The sequence below is a fragment of the Lichenostomus cassidix genome, unplaced genomic scaffold, assembly GCF_008360975.1.
Source record: "Lichenostomus cassidix isolate B80296 unplaced genomic scaffold, HeHo_3.0 HiC_scaffold_43, whole genome shotgun sequence".
Taxonomy (NCBI): domain Eukaryota; kingdom Metazoa; phylum Chordata; class Aves; order Passeriformes; family Meliphagidae; genus Lichenostomus; species Lichenostomus cassidix.
In genome coordinates this window covers 2415466-2437736 of record NW_028147635.1, presented here as the reverse complement: position 1 = coordinate 2437736, position 22271 = coordinate 2415466, and the positions used below count along the sequence as shown (strand labels likewise).

The 22271-nt window shown below is 51.8% G+C and overlaps 2 protein-coding genes across 2 annotated transcripts in view; one reads left to right on the top strand and one right to left on the bottom strand.

The window, feature by feature from the left end:
* LOC146421150 (uncharacterized) overlaps window positions 1-22271 on the bottom strand; it is a 278146-nt gene that overhangs the window by 164449 nt on the left and 91426 nt on the right. The gene's annotated exons all lie outside the window — the stretch shown is intronic.
* Window positions 970-3336, top strand: LOC146421155 (serine/threonine-protein kinase pim-1-like). Its single transcript, XM_085047669.1, has 6 exons — window positions 970-988; window positions 1326-1432; window positions 1560-1610; window positions 1819-2185; window positions 2796-2972; window positions 3230-3336. The coding sequence occupies exons 1-6, from the start codon at window positions 970-972 to the stop codon at window positions 3334-3336; spliced, it is 828 nt and encodes a 275-aa protein (XP_084903795.1).

Here is a 22271-nt window from a genome sequence, read left to right as displayed (position 1 = left end):
GCCCAATAATCCCTGCAATTCATTCCCTCCAGGAAAGGTTCTTGAAAAGAGCGAACAGGACTGTGGAGAAGATTCCTGGAAAACTGAATCAGCTTTCCAGAAGTGAAATGAAAATGCAAAGAAACACTCTGAGATGTTTTCCTCTATTTATTTATGTGCTCTCCTTTTCCATGTTGCACTACTTCTCCATGCCATTAATTGCAAATGGATCTCACCTCGAAGATCCATGACTTAGCATGTTTTAGACTCTCTGAAATACCATGAGTTACACACAGTTTGTCTTCCCCCGTTCTGCTTGGAAAGCAATGCTGGAGACACAAGTGCAGTGCTTGGGTCAGGTATGAATTCTAGAGACAGGGAATGTGCTCCGCTAGTGTTTGACCCTCAGCAGGGACAATGCACAGAGCAGCCAAGGGGATTGCTGTGCCACTGTGCAGCAGTCAAGCCTCTGGATGTGGGCTGAACACGGCAAAGTTCCCGTGTTTGGACAGACTCAGGGGCTGCCCCCGGGGGCGCGCGGGGCTCGGCCGTGGGGCGCGCGGGGGCGAGCGGGGAACGGACAAACGGCCACTCGGACAAACGGCCACTCGGACTAACGGCCATTCGGGCAAACGGCCACTCGGACAAACGGCCACTCGGACAAACTGCCCCGGAGCTTCAGTTGCAGCGGCGGCAGCGGCGGCAGCGGCGGCAGCGGCGGCAGCGGCGGCAGCGGCGGCAGCGGCGGCAGCTAAGGAAGAGTTTCGAGGACCCTCTCCGTCCCTTTATCCTGCTCCTCCTCTCCCTCTCCCCCTGTCCCGCCTCCTCTCCCGGTGTCCCTTTCCCTGTGTCCCCTCCCTTTCGCGGGCTCCCTCTCCCCCTGCCGGGCGGGGCCATGCGCCCGGCCCGCCCCCTGCCCCGGCCGGGGCTGCCCCCTTCCCGCCCCCGGTCGGCCCGCCGCGCTCTCGGCTCCGCCCGGCTGTCGCCGGCATGGCTGTGGCGCTGCTGGGCGGGCCTCAGTGGCCACGGCTGGGGCAGCATCGCCTGTCCCTGGCTCCGCCTGTGCGGGCGGCGGCCCCGGCAGCGGCCCCGGCGGCCCCGGCTCCAAGCCCGGCGGCGGCCCCGGCTCTTCCCGGGGCCCGAGGAGGACACACGCGGCTCGGCCGCTCCCGCCGCCTCCGCTGCGCCTTCCCCGGCCCGAGCTCCGCCGCTCGGCAGTCCGGCCGCCGGCCCCGAGCCGCCCGTGCCCCGTTCAGAGGGGCATGCCCGGCCCGGGGCGGTGCAGAGGCGGTCGGGGGCCGTGTGTGGCCCCGGGCCGAGCGGTGACGGCCGCGTGTCGCCCGCAGGGAAGGCGCAGGAAGCCCTGCAGGAGCGGTACCGGCTGGGTGCGCTGCTGGGCACAGGCGGGTTCGGCAGCGTCTACGCGGGGACGCGGCTAGCGGACGGCGCCCCGGTGAGTGGCGGGGCTGGAGGAGGAGGAGGAGGAGGAGAAGGAGGAGGAGGGGGAGAAGGAGGAGGAGGAGGGTGGGGCTCGGCAGGGCGGGCGGCGAACTGAGCCCGCTGCTCTCTCTTGCTCGCAGGTGGCCATCAAATGTGTACCGCGGAACCGCATCCATCATTGGGGCGAGTTGGTGAGTGAGCGGGGCCAGCGGCAGAACCCGGGCCGTGCCGGGCGGGGATAAGCCGGGGCCCGGCAGGGTGGGAGCTGCCAGGACGCCTCGAGGGAGGTAGAGCGGGCGTGGGGTGAGCGGGGGGCGCAGAGCATCCCGGGCTGGGTGAGGGGTCCCAGAGCCCTGGCATGGCCTCAGCCCCACTGATGGCATCGTGGTCCTCCCGCAGCCCGATGGCACCCGTGCGCCCCTGGAGATCGTGCTGCTGCACAAGGTGTCCACTGGCTGTGCTGGTGTCATCCAGCTCCTGGAGTGGGTTGAGCTCCCCAGCGACTACCTGTTGGTGCTGGATCGTCCGGAACGCTGTCAGGACCTCTCGGATTTCTTGGCGGAGCGGAGGTTCCTGCCGGAGGAGGAGGCACGGGGGATGTTCCGGCAGGTGCTGGAGGCTGTGCGGCACTGCACCAGCTGCGGGGTGCTGCACAGGGACATCAAGCCCGAGAACATCCTGCTCGACCTGGACACCATGCAGCTGAAACTTATCGACTTTGGCTGTGGCGCCTTCCTCCAAGACACAGCCTACACCCAATTTGCAGGTGAGCCTTCCCAGGGGATGCTCCTGGCCATGTCATGGTCCAGCCTGGGTGTAGCACCAGGGCTTCTCCTGTAGCTGCCAGGCATGGGATTAACTCTTCAGGCAAGTTACTTTTGGGTGGAGGTCGAAGGGGGAGCTTGCAGCCCTGCTGACCACCTTCACCACCCACTCTGCCCTTGGCTGGGCTGGGGCTGGGGCAGTCAGTGTGACAAACTCCAATGAGTGTAGCAGTGAGGGGTGTCAGACCCCATGCCCCAGCCAGTTTGGTAGGCAGGTGAGGAAGGTCTTGGACTGCTCCACTCCCCTTGTTTGCCTTGGCTTGTAATTGTTTTTTGGGGGCAATGCAGGCAGGGATGAGAGTGGTTTTTCCCACCTCTGGGAATGGTTTTATTTTGCATGTCGTGGTTGGACCTCCCCAGGGCTTCTGCTGCCTCATTCCAACACCAGTGGCTTCTTTTCCAACCCCAAGTTTGTACACGAGTCACAGGTGCTGGCGAGAGGGCAGCAGGTCACCCTGTGTGCCACTGGTGCAGCCCCTACATGCCCAGGGATGTGGGGTGAGGCTCTGGGAGCAGCAGCATCCCCTGATGAACTCCGTCTGTATTCCATAGGAACCCTGTCCTACAGCCCACCAGAGTGGATCCACCTCAAATGCTACAACGGTGGGGCAGCAACGATCTGGACCCTGGGCCTCCTGCTGTACCACCTGGTCGTCGGGAAGCACCCATTCAGGAGGGGCCAGGAGATCATCTGGGGGCGGATCTTGTTCCCACGACGGCTCTCTCAAGGTGGATCCTCATCTCTGTGGCACAGGGGGAATACCAGTGCTGGGAGAGAGCAGCAGGCTCATGAGCATCCTGCTCTGGCAGCTGCTGAGGAGGTGGCACCTGTCCTGCTCTCCTGCCCTCCTCCAAAACAGAGAATGCCTGGGGAAGTTTAGGCACAGTTCTAGCACACCCAGCATGGCCTGGGCATGGGAACTGGGAGGGAAAAGTGGACAGGAGCCTTCTCCAACTGACTGGCAGTTTCTGGTTTCTCTCCTCAGAGTGCCAAGATGTTATTAAGAAGTGTTTGTCCATGCAACCCTTGGACAGGCCATCGCTGGAGGAACTCTTCAACAACCCTTGGATGCAGGATGTTCGTCTGCCCTAGAAGATGGAAGAGATGCACATGCACAGTTTGGTCCAGGGGCCTGGCAGGTAACAGCTCCACACATCTTGTCCTGGTTCATTGTTGTCTGGGGCCCTGGGCAGAACACTGACAGCCTGGTGTGGCCCCCAGGAAAGGAGCAGGAGCCCCTGGAGATGCTGCACCAGGTGGAGCTGCACCTGGAGACACCAAGGAGGACTTCAAGGATGACAACCTCTTCCTTGTCCTGGTGACATGAAAGCTGAAGATGATTGACTTAAATTCTGGCACCTTCTTCTCTTTGGTAGGGCTTGTGGGGATGGTCTGGGGTGGTAATGAAATGGGAGTTGGCTCCTGGCCCTGCCAACAGTCCCCAGCACCCACTGTGCCCTGGGCTGGGGCTGGGGGCAGCCACCCTGACCAAAACAAACCCCCATGGGGGGAGCAGAGGTGGGACTCCAGAAGCTGTGCAGCAGCAGGTTTGTTAGGCAGGGGAGGAAGGACTTGGGCTGCTCCACTGCCCTTGTTTGCCCTGGATTACCATTATTTTGGGGGAGCTATGAAGGGGGAAGGGAGAAACCTTGGTTTCCCCCAGCCATGAGTGGGTTTTTCCCTGGCATGGAGGGGTTAGTCCTTCCTTGAGCTCCTGACAGTGATAATGTTGTAACTTTTTTCTTGTTTCCACCTTTTCTTTGTAATCTCATTGCTTTGCTGTTTGGTTTTTAAAGGAAGAGCTCTCACTGGTGTCTGGTCTGGATGGACCAGTGCTGGGACCAGCTGCAGAATGGCTCAGATGTGCCCTTGGAGAAAGGTGAGGACATCCTTTGGGAGCAGCTTTTCTTCCAGCAGCAGATGCCATGAGGTGGATCCCCATCTTCTCGGCAGGGGTGGGATGAGGGCTCTGGGGAGATGGCAGCGAGCACAGGAGCATCCTGCTCTGGGCAGCTGCTGAGGAGGTGGATCTACCATGGCTGGCTGGAGGCTGGGCACATGTCCTGCCCTCCTGCTCTCCTCCCAGAGGCAGCAATGATGGGGAGGTTTGGGCACAGCTCTGAGCTCAGCCAGCATGGCCTGGGCACTGCGGGCAGTTGGGACAAGGGGGACAGGAGCCTTCAGCTGATGGGCAGTTTCTGGTTTCTGTCCTTCCAGCTGAGCTCTGTGGATGTCCACAGGATGTTTTGTCTGTCCCACTCTTCATTCCTTTTGGGTTGGAATTGTGCAATTGCACTTTCTTCCTCCTCTAGAAGTGCCATGAGTGAGCCAAACCTGGCGAGTGGGCTGTTGTTCCTAAGGCAGTGCAGTCTGGATTTGGTGAATGAAGAATTGCCCTTCTCCACTTCCAAACCAGAGCAAAAAGCTGTAAGTGGGATTTTGCACCTTTAAGAAACCTCTGACAATTTCAAAGGGAATGCACAGCTCATTCACAGGGTGAGAAGAAAGGGCATCTTGCTAATGAGATGGGGATCAACAGAATCTAGATTCCCAGTCCTGCTCGGAGCTGGCAGAGCACAATCAATTTCTTACTGCTTCAACCACAATTTAAAATAACTTAATATTGGAAATAAACCCCAGAATCTGTTAAAAAAGGCTGCTGAATTCAGTAAGATAGATCCATGCTATCAGCACATTGACAAAGTAAATAACTGAGCTCACTTTTACAAAAGATCAGTTACCTCTTAATCCAAAGTTACAGAAGATTTTACACTACACACCTGAGTTTTGTTTTTATTTTTCGTATTTCATCTAGGCTTTTTTCTTTTCTCTTTTTTCTTTTCTTAAAACAGAAAACATGTCCTAAAAAAGAAATGTCCTTTGCTCCTGGTCCTGATGTGAAGCAGCTCCCTTCCCTCTGGCCCCAGGGCTTGGGGCACTGTCAGCACCTGCTGCTTCAGCCACTGCCTCTGCTGGCATTGAGAGCAACAACCAAACTGTGGCTGATCCCGAGGGAGCAGCAGCAGGGCCTGGAGCTGATCCCTGAGTCTGGGGCAGGGCTGGACAAATGACCCCACAGCAGCAGCAGCAGCAGCAAATGGAGCTGACTTTGAGCACAGCCTCTGCCACTCTTGCCTCCTGTTTGCAGTGGTGTCACAGCAGCCTGAGGCACCTGGGAGCCCTCAGTGCCAGCAGGGACTTGAGATGGCAGGCCCTGGGCTCCTGGAGGTTGTGCAAGGAACGGAGCTGGGCACTCCCTGTCCATATGGAGCTTGCAGATGGAAAAGGCTGCTGTGCCCAGGCAGCTCCAAGAGCAGAGAAATGAGGCTCTCGAGCACTTGATCTGGGCCAGTTCCACAGTCCTGGGCAGCAGCCAGCGAGCAGAGGGGGAACAGAGGGCACAGCAAGAGGGACAAAAGCAGTCAAGTGCAGGGACTGGAGAGAGCCACACCTGGCAGAAGGAACAGCTGCTTCCTTGCACTCTTGAAGAAAGCTCTTGGCTGTTTCAGAGCACTGAAAGGCCTGAAGGGCAGAGAGGAGGTGACATCAAGCAATGCTCCTGTTTTCACACCCTCCCCTCTCAGTGTCCCAGAAGGAATTGGATGAACTGTATTCTTCTCTCTGAGTCGTCTTGTTCAGCATGAGCAGCTTAGCACCAGGAGCTAAAGAGCCTGAAGCCTCAGGCCTCAAGAGCTGACCAAGAGGGAACTTTCTGAGCAAACTAATGCTGCTACCATGGACCAAGCTGAATGGAGCAGATTCCTGGAATTCTAGAGTCCTTTCTGTTGGAAAAGACCTCTGAGCTCATCAAGCCCAGCCGTTCACCCAGCACTGCCAGCCCAGCACTAAACCACATCCCTGAAGTGCCAAGGCCTGAACAAGAGGCCTGACTGAGGCCTGAACAACAGGCCTGAGCCAAAGGTGACCTCTCCATGAACCTTCCAACCTAAGGTTATCTTTGTATCCACTCATTACCAAAATATGCGCGATCATTAGCATTGTGATAGATGTATCCACTAATTAGTGAATCATGTATTGACTTTTCTGTATTTAGAAGCTAAACAAGGCCATGAAATCCAACATCTGGCCTGGTTTGGGGCTGTATGGTCAAATTCAACTCCCTTGGTTCCTCCTTGAGCCCTGGCCAGGCTTTGGGGAATCCAAGAGGAGAATGAATCCAGATGTTCCTGCACTGGAAGTGCTGTCAGTTGGTTTGTTCAGCACTCTCCAAGCTGGGCTCTCTCCCAGCGAGGTTGGAAGCCTCACCTGTGGCTGGACAGAGCTGCAGGAATTCCCAGTGTCCAGAGTGGCTCTGCAGTCCTTGGCTGTGACAGCTTCCCCAGCTGATGTGTGGGGCTGGGTGATGGTGAAGTCTGAGGCTAACTGGTGATGGATGTTTCTAAATCCCTGCAGGGAATCTTTGGTTGGAATGATTGTGTGCATTGCTGAGCTTCTCCTGTTGTGGTTCTTTGCTGCTCTGAACTATAGGAAATTGCACTGATTCCTTCAGTTGGTGTCTGTGTCTTTGGTGCTGGCCCTGCCCACTGGCAAAACAACATTGGCATAGTCTGTCCAGATCACAGCAAAATGTCACTTTTTAAATATAAATGTAAGGAATTGGTCCCATCCAAGATTCCTGGTTGGGAAGACCTTCCCTATAGTTCACTGGCTCTGGAGTGGGCTGAGATCAGAGCACCGTGTGAGCAATGGGGAAGTCAGCTAAAAGAAGCTGATCTGCTGGATGTATTAAAATGCATCCAAAAATTGCATATGGAAAAAGGAAAAGAACTTGTGGGTTTGGGAAGATGAGGATAAATTTTGTTAACAGTATATTGGAAAAAGCACCAACAGAAGGACCAATTGTTTTTGGAATGCTCCCACATGGAGCAACAAAAGTTTTTATTCTTGAGCTCAGATTTCTTTGTGCAAGTGAAATGATATCATAATGTAATAAATATATATATATCATTAAAATTATATGTAAAAATATAATAAAATATTTATGTATATATAGAGAGAGATCCAAACTAAATAATAATGTGAAATAATGCTGACAGTTTGTTACCTTTTGCTGCTCAGGGATGTAACACTAAATACCCTACAGAAAATGTTTGGCCAGGACCTGAACATCAGTGGGAAAATTGGCGAGTTTGTGTATAAGGAATAAAGGAGGATGGGATGAAATTGTCTATTTTTATAGGGTTTGCTGATACTGTGATATGGAATGCTTTTTCTGTTACTGTGAGAAATAAAGTGATTAAGGCTGCTGGGTTTTTCATATACCACACTGTCCCGGGTTAATGATAAGTCTCTCTCCTCCGAGAGCGAAGGGCCCCGACACCCCCTCCCCCACCCACAACGGAACCTCTTAGATGGAAGTGAAGAAAAAACTATTTATTTGACAAAACCACGCAGAGTGCCCTGCAAGGCACAGGGGAAGGGGAAAACCAAGATGAAAAGGAGTTATTCAACCTGATTAAAAAGTCCTTTTCTCAGACGCAGTCCCTCTCCTCCTCGCCCCACCCCGGGGCCGGGTGGAGCTCCCTGGAGAGCTCTGCTGTCCTCTGGCCCTCCTGGGTCTCCGGGTGGCAAAGCAGATCGAAGAGAAGGGGTCCAAACGAGGAAAAAGAAAAAAATGGGAAAAAAAACGGGAACAGAGCTCACTCCGACCCCCGTCCAGCACGCAGTCTCTGGCGGGCGACGAATCCTCCCCCGGAGCGAGGCTTGGGGAAAATGTTTTCAAAACAACCCGCGTTTTTCTCTTCGGCTGGGTGTAGTTAAAGAGACAGGACCACACATTTTTCTTTCTTGGGCATATAAGCCAACGATAGGGAATAAAGAATTATCATAACATCAATCCAAGACACACACTATCCACAAGCTGTAGGATTTGTGAAACGGATGTAGGGTTTGTTAAAAGAGCAGATGAAAAAATGAGGAGATGGGAACCTGTCCTGGTGGAGAACCCCTTACAGGTCCACTCCAGATGCTGCATGGCTGGACCTTTATGCATTAGATTTACTGAGGATAAATCAGAAGCAAATGAGAGTTATCAATACCAAAACAGGAATTCAGATTCCTCCAGGACACTTTGGTTTGATAACTGCTCACTGCAGCTTGGCCTTGCAAAGTGTTCATGTCATGGGAGGAGGAATTGATGCAGATTATCAAGGAGAAATTAAATTCTGGTTAACAATAGTGAACAAGATTTGATTATGCAACCCCATGACAGGGTAGGACAATTACTGATAATACAGTTTTAAAAACAGTTGTGAAAAAAAGGAGATCCACCTCAAATCTGTACTGCTTGTGGAGATAAAGGGTTTGGATCCACCAGTCGTAATAATGGAGCCAAGTTGTGAGTCCAGAGGCCTAATGGCCCTCCTGAGCCAGCTGAAGGAACAGCTCTGGGGAAAAACAATGCAGTTTTAATCCTGAAACCTGGGCAGGAACAATGGGAATATGTCCCTGCAGCCAAGTGTTCCATGGGAGAACAAGTAGATGTTACAGGATGTTGTTTCACAGATCCTGCCAGACCAAATCTCCCTGTTTGCCCCAACGTTCCCTTTGGAAAATGCTCTGATCCACAGGGCTCCATGTGAAGGCTGATGTGACCCTGAGTGCCTTCCACAGGAATTCCAGCCAGGAGCCTGGAGCACCTCAAGGACTGGGACCTGGCAGCTCTCCAGCCAAAGGGGAAAGGACCTCACCAAGCCTTGTTACCCACAGACACCACAGTGAAGCTGAACAGCAAAGGACCTTGGGGCATTATTGTGGAATTAAAAAGGAGCCAGCTCCATGGACAATGGAATTATTGTTCCTAACCCAAAGGAGACTGAGGAAAAAGAATGAATAACCTTGTCACTAAAGTACTGCTTATGTCTGTAAGTTGTATCTTGATAGTCAACCAGAATCTTTGTTTACCAGAAACACCTCTGGAGTTTCACCAAGGGATTAGTCATAAGAATTCTTATGAAAATGTAAAGATCAAAGTTAGGAAAGTACTCATTGTAACTAATTGCTGGGTGTGTTCTCAACTAATGTGGGGAGGAACAGGATTCCCTTGGAGGGCCCACGCTACAGGGTGGCAGAACTCTCTCAATGGGCTCTGACTTGTAACAGAGCCAGTGAAGGCATAAAGAAAACTGTGCTGTGGAACAAAGGAATAAAATTATCAGTTTCACAAGATTCAGTAAGGTTTCCCTTCAGGAGAAGCCAAACCCTATGAAAGGATTTCTGTGCTTGAACATCACTCACAATGTCAATAGAGCTTGGGGTGCTGGAGCTGCTCAGGGTCAGTGTTACACCACTCTCAGCTGCAGTGCCACCCTTTTGGCTACTTTGGCAACAACCACAGGGAAGAGTTGGGGCCAAGGGAATATTTTCCACCCAAAGAGTGCCTTTGATTTCAGAAAGCCAAAGATTCTGGTTCACCCTGTGTCCCATGTACATTGCTTTGTCCTCTAGAGTTTATGCTAATGAGCTAAATAAATTATTGGAAGTAGCAAATGATACTGCTAAAATATTGAATAGCACATCCTATGAGATCCAACAAACACAAACCGGGAGCTCTACAGAACCACATGGCCTTGGATTAATCTGCTTGCTGGCCAAGGATGAAGCTGTGCTATTCTAGGAAAGGATTTTTGCACTTGTATCAGTGATGGGTTTGTAGTCCAACAGTAAGGAATGACCTCAATAGAAAGAGCAGTAGAAGAGTGGCAGAAAGAAAAAAATTCTTCTTGGTGGGATTGGCTTCATGGCTGCCAAATTGGAGGCTGCTGTGAAATGCATTTGTGGCACTGACTGTAATCATTGCAGTGTGTGCACTTGGTGTGTTGTGATTCTATGTTAGAGTTGTTGTGACACTTTGTGCTGACTTGTCTGAAAAGAGACACAGTCTCAATAAAAAGGGGGGTTTGATAAAGAACAGAGAGAATAGGAACTAATTAGGCATGTTTTAAAAGGAATGTAAATTATAGACCTGAGTAATGAACTTGAAGAGCACTTAATTGAAAACAAGTGGTGATGCCTCGATGTCTTTTACTTAAATCTATTCTAAAAGACTATTATTGAAAGAATTGTTATGAAGGTTGTAGTTCATCTGTCAGTCAAAGGACCCATTGAAGTACTAAGGCCTGAACAGTCCTTTACTGGGGCCTGAGTAAAGCTGACCTCTTGATGAACCTTCCAGCCAAAGGTTATATTTTTATCTGCTCATTAATGAAACATTATTACCAAAATGATCTATGTATCTGTGCATTGGTGAAATATGGATTTACCTTTTTGTATTTAGAAGCCAGACAAAGCCCCATCTGTCTTTGTTGGGGGTGCACTATGAAAGAAAACTCCCTTGTTTCCTCCTTGAGCCCTGGCCAGGCTTTGGGAGAATCCAAGAGGAGAATGAATCCAGATGTTCCTGCACTGGAAGTGCTGTCAGTTTGTTTGTTCAGCACTCTCCAAGCTGGGCTCTCTCCCAGCAAGGTTGGAAGCCTCACCTGTGGGTGGACACAGCCGCAGGAATTCCCAGTGTCCAGAGTGGCTCTGCAGTCCTTGGCTGTGACAGCTTCCCCAGCTGATGTGTGGGTCTGGGTGATGGTAAAGTCTGAGGCTAACTGGTGATGGATCTTTCTAAATCCCTTCAGGCAATCTTTGGTAGTGCTGACTGGGTGCATTGTTGATCTTATCCTTTTGTAATTCTTTGCAAATGATTCTGTGCATTGCTGAGCTTCTCCTTTTGTAATTATTTGCAGTTTTGTGTTATAATAAATTACACTGTTCCCTCTGTTGGTGTCTCTGTCTTTGGTACTGACAGTGCCCACCAGCAAAACAGACACTGAGGGCCCCATAGAACCAAAGAGGCATTGTGACACTGCAGGGCCTCCTGTAACCCAGGGGAGCATGGTGACACTGTGGGGCTTAAAGGAACCAAGGTGCCATTGTGACACTGTGGGGCTCCATGAAGATAAGGAGACCATTGTGACATTGCAAGGCCTCATGGAACCAAGGGGCCATTGTGACATCATGGGGCCCTTACCAACCAAGGGACACTGTGACACCGTGGAGAACCATGGAACCAAGGAGAGCATTGTGACATTTCAGGGCTTCATGCAACCAAGGGTCCACTGTGATACTGCAGAACCAAGGAGACCTTTCTGGGGTCCTTCAGGGCCCCATAGAAACAAGGGCCATTGTGACACTGTGGGGCATCATGGAACCAAGGGGCCATTGTGACACTGCAGGGCCTTCAGGAACCATGGAGACCCTTTGGAAACTTCAGGGCCTCGTGGAATCGAGGGGACATTGTGACACTCTGGGGGCCCATGGAATAAGGGAGATCATTGTGACACTCTGGGGCTCCATGGAACCATTCTGACACTGCAGGGACTTGTATAACCAAGGGTCCATTGTTATCCTCTCCCTGGCACTGCCCAGTCCAGCCTCTCCCTACCTCTGCCCCAGCCCAGCAGAGCAGCCCAGTCCTATCTGGCCCTGCAGCAAGAATGGGAAGCAATGGAGGTCAGGGACAGTGACTCTGTGTCTGGAATGCTCAGGAGATCCTCATCTCTGGCATCTCCTGCAGCCCCAGGACAGCCCCACTGCCCAGGACAGCAGCAGAAAGTTTGCCCTGGGGCTCCTCAGGCAGCTCCTGCTGCCCCAGCTCTTGCCAGGACTCCTGTGCACACACACAAGGGCTCCTGCTCTTCTCCTGGCCCATCCCAGCTGCCCACAGAGCCTTTCCCAGGGGATCACGGCTGTGCTGGCCTGAGCAGCCATTGCTGCAGCCCCTGCCCTGCTCCCCACAGCCCCACAGAGCTGGGGGTGCTGCTCTGCAGAGCACGGGGGCTGTGCTGCCCGGGGCCATGGGCTGCCTCTGCTGGGCTCTGCTGCTCCAGCTGGGACACACAGGCAGCTGATGGTGCTCCCTGCACTCAGCCCTCCCACACGAGCTCTGCTGGGGCCATGGAGGCTGCTCAGAGCTGCCTGCCTTGTTCCAGGCCTGCCAGATGGCCTTGGGGCTGCCCTGGATCCTCCTCTGGAAGTTCCCTGAGGCTCAGAGGAGGCACTGCCCACACTCCTTTCCCTGTCCCTTCTGTGTCCCCTGGGGCTGCAGAGCTCTCATGGGTCACAGCAGACATTCAGTCCTTTATCTCTGGGTGACTCTGATGCCTGGAACAGGCTACCTGAAACAGAGGCCAAAACAATTAGGTGTATAAAAAGCAGACAAATTTATTCAAGGCCTTCAAGGTACATTTGGGCAAGCAAAGTCTCCCTCAGGGACTACACCCAAAATGGACACCAGGTCACGAGCTCTTTATCTTTTATAAGTTTTGTCTTATTAGCATATTGGTCCCTAATTCTCTAATCACACCTTCAGGCAATGACACTGACCACCCCAGGCCCTGCTCCCCCCTTTCCACTGTTGTTTAGATATTTTCTGGCCCTAGGGTAATAAATATGTCCTTGAATCTCTGTCCAGAGAGCTTTGTTTTGGTTAAATGTGTTGGGAACAGAGGTTTTCAGCATGCTGTAAGAACACAGAACTACACCAAGTTACAGACACATGAAGAGAAAAAACCCCCAAAATTATTAAGGCATCATTGTGATCACAGGGATATCCCAGACCATGTCACTTCATGCTCAGGATATGCAGTGGGGGGAAGAAGGAGGAAGGGGGGACGTTTGGAGGGATGGGTTTTGTCTTCCCAAGTCACTGTTCTGTGGGATGGAGCCCTGCTCTCCTGGAGGTGCTGAACAGCTGCCCAGCCCTGGGAAGGGCTGAAGGAATTCCTTCTTTTGCTTTGCTCATGTGGTGCCTTTTGCCTTCCCTGTTAAAGTGCCTTGATTTCAACCCACTCCAGTTTTTACCCTCCCAACTCTCTTCCTGATCCCACTGGTGGGGAGTGACCGAGGGGCTGTGAGGTGCTGCCTGGGTTGAACCAAGACACCAATTGTCTGTGCTTTGCTTTGCAATATTTCAGAACAAGTGTGTGTTTTATTCACCTCAAGGAGTGTAACAAAAATTTCCCAACAGCTTCTAACAGATAGAAATGCCAAACATATATAAAGGGTTTATGGATAACTTTAAAAGGCATGCATGACAATGAGCCTGGAAATCACAGATGTTTATTTACTCAATGCTTAATAGGTACTCAATTTACTTAAGCATTTACTCAATGCTTAAGAGAGCTCTTGTGATTTACCATGAAGAAATATTCAGGGATCCCTTAGAGAGCTCTGTTCTTCCTAATTTGCTTTACTGGGTTTTTCTTCTACTTTTACATGTTTATAATTTGAAAATTACAAAATATACATTGTCTTTTAGAGAGGTAAATCCAACTCGTTTTCCATTCTGACTTTCAAGAAATTTCAGTGTCAGAGTTTGTGAATGACAGGAAATTCACTGTCATTCAAACATCCTGAAGAATTAATTGTTAAATTAATACTGGAGGGTGTGACATGCAGCCTCATTCAGAGTCATCATTGGTAGATGGCACACATTAAATCCTTATATTGAAAGATTTTAAGTTCCCACTATTACATTTGAGAGGAATCTCCTGTTCCAGAGTCATGACGAAGTTCTAACAGATGTAAATACATCAAATGCTATCATTTGGATCTCCAAGCAGGATGGAATTGACTTCTCCACGCTGATGTGAAATGTTTCACAGTAGTTTGTAGAACCAGAGAATCATGGAACCCCAGAACGATTTGGCTTGGGAGGGACCTTGAAGCCCATCCAGTGCCACCCCCTGCCATGGGCAGGGACACCTTCCACTATCCCAGGCTGCTCCAAGCCCCAGTGTCCAGCCTGGCCTTGGACACTTGCAGGGATCCAGGGGCAGCCACAGCTTCTCTGGGCACCCTGTGCCAGGGCCTCCCCACCCTCCCAGGGAACAAGTCCTTCCCAAGAGCCCATCCAAGCCCTCCAAAATGGGAGTATTCACCATCACTTCCTCTTGCAATTTCCCAGTTTCAAATGGAGCTGTGTGAACATTTCAGTCGTTTTTGAAATTGTTTTCCAACATCTCATCTCTGGAGTTCTTTCATTTGCCTTCTGAACTGTGGGAGTTCTCCTCTGTTTTATTCTGCATTCTAAAGGGGCAAATGATGGAATTCTCAACTCTGCTGGAAGGAAAACCTTTTTCCCAATGAGCCCAGTATTTGCACACCACAGTTCTTGACCCTAAACATGGGCTTGCACATGTTCCATGTGCAAGAGCCTCTGCATTTTTCAGTGGGGCCTCTATCCTGATTTGAGAAGGGAATTCTCTGCTGAGTGTGCAATTATTAGAATTAATAGACACCAAAAAATGATTTTTTGGACAGAAAAAGGATTTTTTGGAATAGTTTCCACAAGCATTTCTACCTTCTAATTATTTACAAACAAATTTCAGCCTGCAGCAATGCCTTCTAGAACTTTACAGCTGTGCATGATGTGCAAACACAGTTTTTAAAGCTGTGGCACATGCACTGATTGCTTTTGCAGCCCCTGATGTGTCCCTGCGAGAGGCTGTGTGACAGCTCTGTCACCGCCCTCTTTGCACACTGCTGTCCCAGCCGGTTCCAGCCGGTATGCAGCTGGTTCTGAGCCCCCCTAGCCCGCCGCTGTCGGTCTCGGGTGGGCTGGGTCAGCAGCGGGGACGGTCCTGGGAGGAGCTACAGAGCGAGGACAGGGGCTGCTCCATGGATCTCCAAGGTGGCAGTAGTGTGGAGGAAGGCATCCCAGTGACCTGTTCACATGACCCCAAACCACTGGAACATTGCAGTGGCTCAGGACGACTCCTAGAGCTTTCTTCCCTAAATGCAGATCAGTCAGTGTCCAGTGGGGAAGAGAGCAGTGACCAGGAGTCGTCACAGGAGAACAGGAACAAAATCAGTGTCTACCATATATGGGTCAAGCCCTTCTACCCAGCGCTCATGTTTGACCCCTTCGAGCTGCTGGCAGAAGAGGCAAACGCTGACCTGCCCAGCTCACCTCGTGCCCAGGCAGCTCATGGGGACACCCAGCCAGAAGCTGCTGCTCTGGGCAGAGCTCCTGAGGATGAGGAGCACCACGTGCATCCCACTGCCAAGGCACAAGAGGTGGCAAAGACAGCAGCTTCTGCTGCCTCTGTGGTGCGGGCGGCAGCAGCAGAGAGCCGGGCAGCCCCGCACAGCCCCAGGGGCCGCGGCCAGGCTCTGCTGCGCTCGCTGCGGCGCGGCTCCCGTGCCATCCTGAGCGGGATGGCGGCTGTGATCCGGCGACGCGGCCAGCAGCCGGGGACACGGCGGCCCCCGCATCAGGGCACGGGGACAGGGACGGCAGCAGCAGCCCCCGCACTGGGGCCGCAGAGCCGGGCAGCTGCCCCGCACAGCCCCTGCTGCCCCCCCAGCCCGGAGCCCGGCCAGCTGGAAGCTCTGGGTGGGCAGGGGGCAGGGGCAGGGGCAGCAACAGGGACTGTGCTGACAGAACCAGAGACTGAGGAAAACGCCTGTGTCATCCTGGAGGAAGACTGTCAAGGGGAACATGAATGACACCCAAGCTGAAGAAGTGGAGAAGAGAGGCCTCCTGTGAGGCCCTGCCAGGCCTGGGCAGAGCACAGGAAACTTCATCCATGGCCAGCCACAGGCCAAGTCCCAGCTCTGCCCATCAGAGCCCCTCACAGCGGGGAAAAGGCCTCAACTCCATACCCAGTTATGCACCAGTGCCCCCAAGCCCCTTGCCCAGCCAGCTGGAAGATCTCGGTGGGCAGGGGGCAGGGGGCAGGGGCAGAGCCATCCCTGTCAGAGGCACCAACCACAGAGGGATCCAGCTCTGAGGAGCTCAGGTCTGTGTGCAGTTTGCCAGGGCTGTCCACAGAGTGGGCAGAGATCACACACCTGAGCTGGAGCACTGAGGAGGAGAGAGCCTCAGGGTCCCTCCCAGGTGAGGCATGGCCTGAAGATGCAGAGCTGAGCAGCAGGTCTGAGGAAGAGAGTGACTCAGGCTCCTTGCCATGTTGGTCATGGGCTGAAGACACAGCTGATCTGGAGCAGTGAGGCGGAGAGTGGCTCAGGGTCTCTCCCATTAGAGGCTTGGGCCGAAGACAGAGACCTGAGTGGGAATGCTGATGAGGACAGTGGCTCTGTGTCCCTCCCAAGTGACTTGTGGCCAGAATGCAGCCACCCAGCCTGGAGGACTGAGGATGACAGACAATGCCTCAGGGTCCCTCCTATGGGACATTCCAGATGGCACTTGGGGACAGCAATTCCTAGAGTGGCACAGGTTGTTTGGGCATCCCTCACAGCTCTTGGCATGCAACTGGCAGGCTTGGCATGGAGAGGTTCCCTTCCCCAAAAAGTCTGGTTCAATGGCACCTTCACCACTCTGGCAAGGCCCCAAACAAAGAACCTGCTTCTCCTTCTTTGTGACATGGAGGTGACCAGGAAACAAGACGTGCCAAAGCAAGTGCCAAAGCAAGTCAGGGTTCTGGTCTGAGTAACCAAACCCTGACATTGGCAGTGACATTTCCAATGACCTGGACAAGACCATTGAAGGCACCCTCAGTCATGTTGCAGATGCCACCAAGTTGGGTGGCAATGTCCATCTGCTGCAGGGCCCGGAGGCTCAAGACTGAGGTGCCATTGTACTTGCTACCTCAAGAATTTGAGGAGCAAAAGTAAGAGAATTTATTAGACTTAAATTCTGTAGGTTAAAATAGGACTAGATGTTAGTAGAGCTCTCTTCTAGAATTAAGGAAAATTGGATAAAGGCCCTCTCATGCCCTCTTTTCCTGTTTAATTAAGAAACAAAAAAATAATTAATCATTAATAAAAATTAATAACTAACTAAATTCATTAAAATTAAACCCTAATAACTGAATTAACTAAATTAATTAATTAAACAAGGTAAAGAGTTCTGAAGGTTTAAACTAGACATTAGTTGGGAAAGAAAACTGCTAGGTAGCTCTTTTTTTTCTAATAGATAATATTTTTTAGCATTTGGCCTGGAATATGTTCCTCTGGAATCTGTTCCTCCGGCAGTTGAGCTGTAGCTCTTGCTCAGTTAGAACAGGTTCCATAAGATGCTTTCATTGAAATAAAATGATGGAATTGACAAATCAGAAGTGCTTGTTGTTTTCATTGTGCTGTAGTCATTGATTTGGGGGAAACTACTGAAGGCTGAAGCCGTTTGGTCTCTGGGGCGTTGCAGTGTGTGCTGTGTGGGGCAGAGGAGAAAGGCACTGCCTGGGGCGGGAGGGATGCAGGGACACCAAGTGCTTGTGACTTGTGCCACAAGGCCTTGGTCTGATGCAAAAGCTCCTTTTCTCGCATCCACTTCTCCTCCTAGAGAGCTGCCCTGGTGCAGAGATCATTCTGTAGGATCTCTGCAGGGAGGAGAGCTCTCAGCCATGCCAAGGAGATTTTCCAGAACTCTCTGTTCTGCAGGCCAGCAGCTGCCAGGCTGTTTTGTGGAACTCATTGTGAGGCACACGGGGATTTTCCTGCAGGACATTGGATCCCACTGGCTGTGTCAGGTGCCTGCAGAGGTGCTGCAGCACTCAAATGCATTTGCAAATGCAACTTTTGCAGCCTGGCTGAAAATCTCCTGAGACAAGGAGCCTGAGAGGACACGTGCTTGGCCACATGCATTGTGCAGCTGAAAGCTCCAGGATGCCACAATGTGCCACGCTGGACACTGCCTGGCATTGGGGTTGATAGCAAAGCAGATGCTTGCTTTGTCTTTGCAGTCTCCAGCTGCTGCTCCCTCCCAAGTGAGCAATTCCCAGGAGACAGATGTGTGCAGAGCTGCCTGTGCTCCCTGAGCAGGCCTGGCAGGAGCTGCAGCACATGGGGTGGCAACCCAGCCTGGCGAGGCTGTGAATCTCTTGATGCTCCCACAGAGGGGACTGCTGTGGGCTGAAAGGCTCTGTGTTTGCCAGGGGGTTCCGAAGGAAAAGGGAAGATCCTCCCGAGCTCAGGCCAAGGGCAGCTGCAGCCCACTGAGGTGGGTGCTGAGCACCTCACAGCTGCAGTCCTTCATTCCCGTGCATTTCCCAGCCTGGTCCATATCCCCAGTTTCCTGTGGCCAACAGGAGCTCCTGTATTTATAATCTCAATGTTCTCCACGTCACCAGAGGTTTTGCAGATGAAGCAGAGCATCCTGTTCAGTCTCACCACTGCTCCTCCTTTTGAACTCCCTGCCTTGCCTGGAGCTCTTGCCTGAGGCATCTTTCCAATCAGCTGTGACAAGCTGCACTGAAGCCAAGCACCAGCCAGGCTGCCTTTATTACTCTGGGCTTCAATTCCTCTGCTGATTTGGTGTCGTGGCAGTGTCCTGACTCTGCTGGGCCCTGGCTGGCAGCAACCTCTCTGCTCGGTTTCTCTGGAGCACTTGGTGTGGAAGGTGTAAGTCATGTAAGGCAGGTGGCCAGTACAGATTCCTGAACACAGGGGTGGAACAGGAAGCAAATGAAGTGCCACAGAAGTGGCTCAAGCAGTTTAGATTGATGTCAATTATTCCTTTTTACATCATATCTCTGTAGTTTGCAGGGACAAACACAAAACCGGGGCTGAAATATCAAGAGTGAATTTATTTTCATCATTGCACCAAGCAGGGGATCCCTGAAGCAGCACCGAGGCAGAGGCAGATGGGGGAGGACATGAGAACATTCCCAAACATGCTGCTCTCCCTTGTTTTTCAGGGCTCTTCATGGCCATATTTTGCCCCTGAATGCTTGGATTTTTCCCACAGCAGGGCAGCAGTCTCCTTTCCTCTAGGTCTCTCTGCAGGTGACAAAAACAGTTTGTTGACTCTTTGAAATAAAGTTTAATGATTTTGCAAGAAGAAACAGTTACTGAAAAAAGCAGGATATATGTTAAATACCTTTTTTTTTTTTGTGGTCGCCCAGTGTATACAAGGGAACTCCACAAAACCAGACCAGTGGCACCATACACACCTTTAGTTCAATAGACATTTCAGCTGGAGCACTGAAATGAGCTCTGCAATGCCCTCTCCTTCCTCATCTGACTTGATGAGGAAAAAATTCCTCATCTGACTTGATGAGGAAAAAGTTCCCTCAGGAAGCAGACATGAGCTGCCCCAGTGCTGTGGATGCTGTCAGCCCCAGCCTGGGCTGAGGGAAGGTGGATGATGCTTTTGCCATGCATCTCCTCTCCTGCAGGAATTTTCATTTTTCCCAATCACACACCTTGATGAGGTTTCTCACCAGTTCTATATATCTGGGAGATCACCATTTTCCCAAAGAGCAGATAGTGGGTGTGTTTGGGAGGGAGCTGGGGGCTACCGGGGGATCCAGTGTTGCCATGGGGATCCAGGCACAGCCCAGACAATCCAGGGGCTTCCCAGCAAATCCCAGCACTGCCTGGATGATCCAGAGCTGCCCAGACGATCCAGAGCTGCCCAGACGATCCAGCCCTGCCCGGACCATCCCGGCGCTGCCCTCACGACGCCATCCCGCCCCCACAGCCCTCAGGGCAGGAGGATGAACGGAGGAGCCTGAGGAGAGGGCGGATGGCATGGCCTGAGACCTTGCTTTCATTTGTCTTTGTTTCCTAACGCCCACACCTTTTTGCAGTGGGAATAAAGGACTTTTCCTGTGGAGGTTTTACCTCCGAGTTGCCAGCTAGAGGGCCGGCCGTGGGGGCAGGGACAGCCTGTGCTGTCTCACTCATGGTGACAAGTGAGATCAGCCCATGAGCCCCTGCGGCAATGTATGCACCAGCTAAGAAGATCATTGGCCCAGACGCCTCCCCCGCCCCTTTCCCATATATGGCTTAGTTTCCAGACTGTTCTTCTTTGTTCCCCTCCTAAGTTGTACCCCATTGGTTGGTTTATATTATGTATCCTCCCTTCCCTTGTAATGATTGGTTGTTACCCCTGTCCCTCTTCCCTATGGCTTTCCCGGTTGGCCTGCGTGCCAAACCACTCCCTCTCTCCTTCCCCTTAAGACCCTATTCCACTGTGTGCTCAACGGCCATTTTGTCCTGCTCCCCGGGACACCTTGCTGCCCGACACCAACTGCCGCTGGCAGCTTGCAGCCTCCGGAGCTCCAGACCCCGCGCCCGTCCCTGCTTATCCGCCCCATCTCTCCTTCCCTGGACCTTCCCTACTGCGCCGCATAATAAACCACTGGAGAACCGCAGACTGCCTGCTGTGCGTCGTTCTGCCGCGCGCCCCCAGCCTACCCGCCTGCTTTCTTTTTATTTTCTACAACATTTTCCTCAGTGCACTCTGTCTGCCGGGATGTGCGGCAGCGACATGGGGCTGGGCTGGCAGCAGGGGGGCACAGCCCGAGCTCCTGGCATTTCGGGCTCCCTGTGGCAGCAAGACACTGCACTAGAACTTATAAATCCATTGAATGAACACCTCAGTGACTAAGCACCACCGCTTTGGGGTGAAGACAAGGCAGAGAATTGATCCCAGGGTGGCTGTGACCCTCCCCAGTTTGCATTCTGATGCAAGCCCAGAGAGCCCAGCCTGTGCAAAGCACTTTGGAACAGAAACAAGCACCTTCTGCCAGCGTCCTGCAGGAAGGCAGCAGTGGCAACAGGAATCTGCCTGAAGCTCAAACTCCCTGAAATGCATGTGTTGTGGACTTTGAGTCCCCATGGGCAGCTGGTGATTTCCACCTAGGCTAACTCAGGCATAGGCAGAGAGGCGAAGGCACTGGAACTGGAGAACTGTCCTTTCTGAACACAATGCCTTCCTTTTGCAGGCCTTGCCTTGGGAAGCCTGTGCTCAGGGGTGCCTTGGAACAGGACTTTTCCTCTTTGGAACCCCTGGAAATCACTAGCAATGCCATGGGCTGCATGGCCAAGAAAGAGGAGAAGGATCTCTCCTCAAGTGTGCCCTAAAAGGGTCTGCAGGAGAATTCTTAGGAAAAGCTGCTGAGTACTCCTGGAGCTTTCTAAATATTTCCAAATCAAACTCACCCTGCAGTCAATGAGAGCAGAGATGTGCCCTGTGAGTATTAAACGCTGAAGAAAAGTGTTACTCTGTAACCTGTTTAATGTTCAGAGAAGCAAATCCTGTTCTCTCTTAACTGTGTGCTTCCTTCTAAAATACAAACTTGCTATGCTCATTTTGCTTTCAAGTACTGCTGTTACTGCGTCTATTAAGATAAAGTAGGTGCACTAAGAATAAAATATCAGAATAAAGGAGCTGAAGCCTTAGGCCTCAAGAGCTGACCAAGAGGGAACTTTCTGAGCAAACTAATGCTGCTAACATGGACCAAGCTATATCCAGCAGATAGAATCCTGGAATTCTAGAATATTTTCTGTTGGAAAAGACCTCTGAGCTCATCAAGCCCAACCGTTCACCCAGCACTGTCAGCCTAGCACTAAACCACATCCCTGAAGTGCCAAGGCCTGAACAAGAGGCCTGACTGAGGCCTGAACAACAGGCCTGAGCCAAAGGTGACCTCTTGATGAACCTTCCAAGCTAAGTTTATCTTTGTATCCACTCATTACTGAAATATGCATGATCATTAGCACTGTGATAGATGTATCCACTAATTAGTGAAACATGTATTGACTTTTCTGTATTTAGAAGCTAAACAAGGCCATGAAATCCAACATCTGGCCTGGTTTGGGGGTGTATGGTCAAAGTCAACTCCCTTGGTTCCCCCGTGAGCCCTGGCCAGGCTTTGGGAGAATCCAAGAGGAGAATGAATCCAGATGTTCCTGCACTGGAAGTGCTGTCAGTTTGTTTGTTCAGCACTCTCCAAGCTGGGCCCTCTCCCAGCGAGGTTGGAAGCCTCACCTGTGGGTGGACACAGCTGCAGGAATTCCCAGTGTCCAGAGTGGCTCTGCAGTCCTTGGCTGTGACAGCTTCCCCAGCTGATGTGTGGGGCTGGGTGATGGTAAAGTCTGAGGCTAACTGGTGATGGATCTTTCTAAATCATTATAGGCAATATTTGGTAGTGATGATTGGGTTCATTGCTGAGCTTCTCCTTTTGTAATTCTTTGCAAATGATTTTGTATATTGCTGAACTTATCCTTTTGTCATTCTTGGCAGTTTTGAATTTATATAAATTACACAA